Source organism: Amia ocellicauda, chromosome 3, assembly GCF_036373705.1.
Source record: "Amia ocellicauda isolate fAmiCal2 chromosome 3, fAmiCal2.hap1, whole genome shotgun sequence".
Classification (NCBI taxonomy): Eukaryota; Metazoa; Chordata; class Actinopteri; order Amiiformes; family Amiidae; genus Amia; species Amia ocellicauda.
The window spans coordinates 25273185-25280039 of NC_089852.1; the positions used below are offsets into that span (position 1 = coordinate 25273185).

The 6855-nt window shown below is 39.3% G+C and overlaps 1 protein-coding gene across 2 annotated transcripts in view; it reads right to left on the reverse strand.

Moving 5' to 3' along the window:
* etv4 (ETS variant transcription factor 4) overlaps positions 1-5280 on the reverse strand; it is a 32883-nt gene extending 27603 nt beyond the window's left edge. The window contains exons 1-4 of one of the 2 annotated variants that reach the window (XM_066698663.1): positions 5108-5280; positions 4216-4326; positions 3402-3492; positions 3108-3155 (exon numbers count right to left, since the gene is read on the reverse strand). In XM_066698663.1, the coding sequence (XP_066554760.1) occupies positions 3108-3155; positions 3402-3492; positions 4216-4272 (196 nt within the window). In that variant the 5' untranslated portion in view covers positions 4273-4326; positions 5108-5280. Of the gene's footprint in view, positions 1-3107; positions 3156-3401; positions 3493-4215; positions 4456-5107 lie in introns of those variants that run through there. The other variant, XM_066698664.1, reaches the window with a different exon arrangement.
* Positions 5281-6855: the final 1575 nt, after the last annotated feature.

Below are 6855 nucleotides of genomic sequence, written 5' to 3' on the forward strand. Positions count from 1 at the left end.
CACTCGGCAGCAATCTGACAATACCATGACCTCTCTGTACAGTCTCCCCTAAGGGACTGAAAGAATAATGAAAAAAGAAAAGCTAAGCCCTTCAATAAGAGCCAAGCCAACACTGGGCGTGCCATATCTCTCAAGCACTGTAATTAATCACTTTGCTTGCTTAAACTTGCCTCAGACTGAAGGTGTTTGATTCAATTAAAAACACGATCATAATCTATAAAAATATACATTTCCTTTGCTCTTGACTTCAACACAACCTGTGTGCTGAATCCAGGCTGCATTTGTGGTTTGGCTTCAGGAGAAACAACGTAGCAGGTATTATAATTCAAGTCAGTGCAAGTGTGTGTGTGTGTGTTTGTGTTGCTGCCTTTTTTCTGGAAGTACCTTGAATGACTTTTGCTCAGGAGATCCTAAGGGGAGCTCGGAAGCTACTGTCATAAATGTGTATATATATATATATATATATATATATATATATATATATATATACATACATCTTAAAAAAAAAACTAAACAAGACACAACAGGTCCACATATCCATTGAGATCTGTCCTCTTTATGTGGAAGAAAGAATGAAAGAAAAAAAGTCCTGCCCCCTTTACTTTTCCATTGACTGGGAAAGGGCCCCTTGCCTATGTTTACACTGCTGCTGAATCATCCCTAACCGCTGGCACACGGTAATAAAATCTTTAATTAAACCAACAGGAAACAAGGGCCATTTTCACAAAGCATTTACAGCTTCGCTAAACTTAGTCCCCCCTCCCGCACACACACGCACACTCTAATTCTTTCAAAGAAAAACAGATTACACCACTACTAAGCCAAGACATTTTGATCATTTTCTATCTTCCTTTCTAGTTGGGTCTTAATTCCATGTATCATTTATTTACCATTTGAGGGTTTGAAGGTACACTTTCTCTACACCAGTCTTGTAAAAGCCAGACTGCACCCTGTTCAACCAAAAGAGCTGAAATTAATATTAGGCATTTATTATAGATCCAGAATAAGTGTCTTTACATTTTCTCACCTTTTTCCTTTTTCCATTTGTGAGTTTATTATGGTTTAATACTGCATGAAAGAGCTGCAGACTTCTGAAAGGAGAGGTCTGAGGATCCTGTTCAGACTACAATACCATGCCCATCTTTCCTAACTATGCCAGACACAGACTCCGATTGCACGTTTCATTACTGTTAATTTTAAACCCTCAGATGAGTCAGATCATAAGAGTGTTTACTAATGAGAGGAAGCCCTTTGGTCCATCTCGCAAGTTTAATTTCCAGCAGCTCCCAGATCTCAGAATACCCATCTGTTTCTCAAAGGAACCCAGAGCGTCTACTTAAGAACAGGGCTGCAATAGTGTTCCAGACCACTACAACTCTTTGTATAAAGGTGTGCTCTCTCTTTTCAGGCCTAAATGCACCTAGTGTAAGTTTCTTGTTAGAATTGAAGTCATCCTTTGGGTTGAGTTTGTCAGTAACCTTCCGGGATATTGTGAATTGCATGAATTCAGTCTTGTGTGGTATTGCCCACAACATCCCAAGCTTGTACAATCAGGCCAAATTCAGCTCAATAATTAATGGATTACCATGGATTTTCTTTGTGCACACCTGACCACTAGGGGACCAGATTTCTCAGACATAATATTAAAAGGATAATAGGATTTACTTGGTGATCAGTGGTGTAATAAGGATCATTTAGCTGTGTAAACAAATACATTAAATTATCAAGGGACAGTTTTAATGTCACTACGCTTGTTCTTTCCTCAGAGGACATTCTGTATTAAAAAAAATAAGAAGTGTGTACACCCCCCCCCCCCCCCCCCCAACCCCCCCAACCCCACCCACTGCCCTTTTGAATATTCTGAGAAATTACAGCGAGTCATACATCAAGCAAATAACCCTGGATAGAGATCTAATTGTACCTTGTGTTTTCAAGGTACAATTAGAATACTGTTTTGAATACTGCTGCATGCTCATCCCTCTGTATCTCCCTGTGACCCCTAACTCTCCCCCTGGACAGCTTGACATTGAAACCTCCAGAGATGTAACGTCTTTGGTTTTGAGCTCAGTAACTCAGTTTTTCCTCACTTAGTCTAAATTAGTATTATTCAGTTGGTTGAAGCCCTAATCCAGTGCTACTCGAATTTAAAAATTACAATTACACCATTGGCTTTAACATGCCGTAGTGTAAAATGGCATATGTGGTTTAACAGCAACACACTTGAGTGAAACATAGCACAATACAGAGTACCATGAAGCAGAACAGTACACTATTCAGCATCTAGCGGGCTCAACCTGTGCAGGCTCCAAGTCCCCTTATTGCTGGTGCTGCTTTATTGAAGCATTATTTTTATTTTATTTTTTTCCAAAGTGAATATTTCATTTGCAGCAACCAATACATATCAGTTAGTGATTAGGGCATGTAGAAAGAAAAAACAGGAGACTATTCACTCTCAACCACTGATCTTACTGCCACGTCTACCAGCCTATAATATAAGATGGTTATATTCCCTACATCATTCCAGTCCACTTTGCCAGTCTGTTTAATTCTATCAGTTTATGATTCACAGCAGGCCAGTTGAACTTCACACTCTTTCCTCCCCTCCTGTTCCTAAAGCATTTAATTTAAAAATCAATTTGAGCAATTTTAGACAAATAGCTATATACAGCTCTGGAAAAAATTAAGAGACCACTTAACATTAATTTCTGAACTTTGAGTGGTCTCTTAATTTTTTCCAGAGCTGTATATATATTATTATTAGTTGTAGTATTAGTATTGTCTGCCACAGGTTTGTCAAATATCTTAGCAACAACATAATTATTAATGCTAAAGCAACGCAAAAGTGAACAACAAGCCACTTAAGAGCATGAGCTTTCAGTGCTTTTCAGGGGCACTTACACCTAGTGTACGATCAGCAATCACACTTGCAAAGATTCACAGAAGCGCAGAGTGCTACGGGACAGCTGGATTTACAGTCACCCTGTGGCAGCAATTGTAGCAATTGCAGCAAATGATCGAGTTGCTTGTACTATAAACCGCCTGGGTTAGCGTACATATACCAACCATCAAGTAAGCAAGTAAATAACCAAATGAAATCGCATCCTCACCTTCTGTGAGCCACGTCTCCTGGAGTTGGCTTAAATCCTGAAAGAGGTCTACAGAGGGGAGAGAGAAATGAACAGAGAAATGAACAGGAGCAGCAGAGGTACATCAAACACAGCGCGGCACTTGGGACCCAATGCGGCCCCTCACTGGGGCCACAGCGCGGCCCTTCACTGGGGCGCCGGGATTGACGCGCTCGGACTGGTGTTAAATGCCGATTGCTTGTCAAATGGCATTTCTGCAGGAGCCGGGCTGCTCCATCTGTCGAGCTGCTGCTTCTCCACTGTAGGGACTCGTACCTTCAGATTCCTGAGGGGGCAATTCCGTGTCCATGTATTTCCTTTTGGTGGCCATCAGCGGTCTGTTTACGGGCCCATTTCCTTGCGACTTCTGCAAAATAACAGCGGACACAGAAACCATGAGATCACTGGAAAATTACATATGTAAACAGACTCAAAATGAAACGAAAAGTCATACTAGTATATATGTGCTTTACTACTAATGATTGTTATTATATTTAATATTGTCAATCATATTATTAATAATAATAATTAAAAAAAACTTTGAAAGCGTGTGTCACGATACAAATTAATTAAAATTCACTCTATTTCACTTAAAAGTGATGTTAATAGTCTCGGGTAAAAAAATATATTGTTGTTTTTGGAACTACGTTAATATATATATATATATATATATATATATATATATATATATATATATATATATATATATATATATATATATATATATATATATACAAACGTGTTATTTCTACACTGATTACTGATGCTTCGAGTTTTCCAAGCATCTTTCACAGTTTCAGTTTGTATTCTGTAGTTGGAAATATTTAAAATCTAGATCCGGTGGCATCAGAAAAACAGCCAAAAGGCGTTTTAAAAATCCAATCGTGATATTTTAGTAACAATCTTCTATCCAAAACACCACTACGACACACATCTAGGTGTTGTGTATCTAGATGGAAGATTGCAAACAAATAGTTTCGCTGTTCGTTTCGGCGGCGGTCGCTCCACAACAGCCCGTGCAGCTGCGATCCTGGGGAAAGAGCGAGCACGCCAGCGAGCAGGACTAAAACAACCAAAAACACACCCTTACCTTTGCTAAAGTATAAGGCACTTGCTGGTCCAAATATGCATCCATTTTATAATCCATCTGTTAACCGTTTGTGGTCATTTAGGCTGTGTTGTTGTGTCAAATCCACGCAGCCTGGACGGGGGAGAGAGACAGAGGCAGTTGTGAATGAAGAGGCGAGAAAGCTGCATGCATAATGAGCTCCATTCACAAAAAAAAAAAAAAATGCAACGAAGCAGGCAAGGCAGAGCCAGCGATTACTGCCCGGACAGCCCCCCTCCACTCTGCTGTAGTTTGCGCGTACTATTGACCCCCCCTTTGCATGTTTTTAACTTCGTATATCCCCCAGCTTAAGTTTGTCAAATAAAATGAAAACTAAAACGAAATGTTCTTGACTGCATGGATTCCTAAGCCCACCTTCCTTCTCGAAATTAAAATATAAAAGTATCAAGAAGATTGCGTCCCAGTCTGTTTAAGATTACATTGTTGTGTGCTTTTGACTTATACATATAGAAATGTATATTTGTTCACATTTTTTACATGTAGATATTTTGCTGCCCCCCACGCAACCCACACCATTTTAAAAGTATCTGAACTACGCCCACTGTTTTTTCTCACCACCACAAAATGGAAACCACTTTTTTAGTTATTCTTTCTAATCAATTCGATGTTCCCCCATTTCCCTTTGAAATTAATACAGCTCTGAAAGTCGTTACAACTGGAAATCTTTATTTTTTCCTTGTTTTCTCCCTTCCCCTCCCCCTTACCTCCCTCCCCCAGCCCCCGAAATAGATCATTTTCCTTAGTTCAGACCAAGCAATGCTGTTGGAAAAAGATTGCAGGCAAAATGTTACATTAAATAAATAAATAAATAAACAAACAACTAAATAAATAAATAAACCTTGGAATGTCTCACCTTCATTCTTTATAACGTTGCAATGTTATCTTAATTTACAGTGCAAAGTTTCCTACTTGCATGTGTTACCTATGTATTTTTTATTTTTTTATCTGCAGAATAATAATGATGATTTAAACTCTTTCCAGACTTGAGTGTTGATATGGAAAGGACCTGTTTTTCTTGCTTTCAGACAGTTGTTTGCCCAGGGGGGGCGTCGATTGGTGGATTTCCTCTTTCAAGGGCTCGGATTTCTTCCCCTTTGTTGAAATGAATGACCTGACTTTTGTGAATGAAATCTCGGCTCTCCCGCCAACCAATCAGCGGCGGGACATTCGGGGGCCATAGCAACCGCGGGTGGAGCTGGAACATCGGCAACCAATCAGGCTGCCCGGGACCCCCGGCGCTTTGATCCGAGGTTCTCCCAGTTGTTTTTCATTCACAAAAAAAAGACAGAAAAACTTTCATTCATAAAAAAACTTGGAAAGATCCACTAAACCCCAACCCCAGCGTCGAAGTTCTGTTTATTGATTTAATTTCAGTTAGCCAGTCTCCTGTAACAGCTTCCTTTTTAGGAGACTCATTATTGTATGTTTCTTTTTTTAAGTTAAGGAAATTATTTGTTTTCTTAAAGGATTTAATGCACATGTATGGCCCCACAGTCCAAGTTTCATTCATGATGGGTAATTTATTTCGGAAGCGCATGGACAGATTTAATGACCCTCTTCACAGTAGATACAGTACTGACGTGCTGACGTGGAGATGCTGGATTGGAATGGCCTCGCTATATTTTAATAAAAAGGCTCTTTATATAACTTTGCTATGATGCAATACACTGAAAGCACGGGGAATAATAATAATAATAATAATAATAATAATAATAATAATAATAATAATAATAAAACGGTAAAGTAAATGACTGACACACTGATGTAGAATTCCCGCAGACGCGTCGGAGCACGTTTTTTTGCTTTTGTTTTCTCAGACCTTTTTTTAGCCTGCTAACCCAGATAACAATATTACGTTACTACAACATTGTGTGTTAGCTGCAAAGTATTAAGTATATTTAATGGAGATCTTTACATGAAGGCGCTATTGCATTGGCGGGTGGGGGCAGAAGATGTGTTAATTATACTTTCCAATATATTTTTACTATTACGCGTAGAAATAAGAAAACAAACACTGTAGTAAGGAATAGTTATGTGCTCGAAATCTCAAAGCACGGTGGTTTCCCCCCCAGTGCACCAGTCTGTTATAATAGCCCCTCGCCTCTTTATGCTCACATGGCCATTGTAATGAATGTCTTGACGCCAGCAGTGATTTGTGCTGGTAAAGTTGCCTCCGTCCCATTTGAAAACTATTCTCACTGACGATTCCCGTCGGATCAGGATATTGTTTTAGCCGATAATCTCTCCACGGGAGGTTGCTATGGAGTGTGTTTGTTTGCTTGGGCTACAAAGGCCGATTTCCCGTTAAGATTGGCCAAACGGCCTGATTTGTAATTTTTCAATATATGATATTATTTTTATAATACATAAATGAGTGAGCTGTTAGTCCGCAGTTCATACTGTAATACCGCAGCAGATCGCATGCCTTTGAATGGAGTGTGCTTATTGTTGTGCTGAACAGACCAAAAAGTCACGGTCATGTCTTTTAACTGGAAGATTTATGACGCTTTAACATTACTGATCAATTCAATATGCCACACATGCAAATCATTTCAATTAGTTTGGGAAAGTGAAGACAGGCGCAAAAGATAAAATGCACGG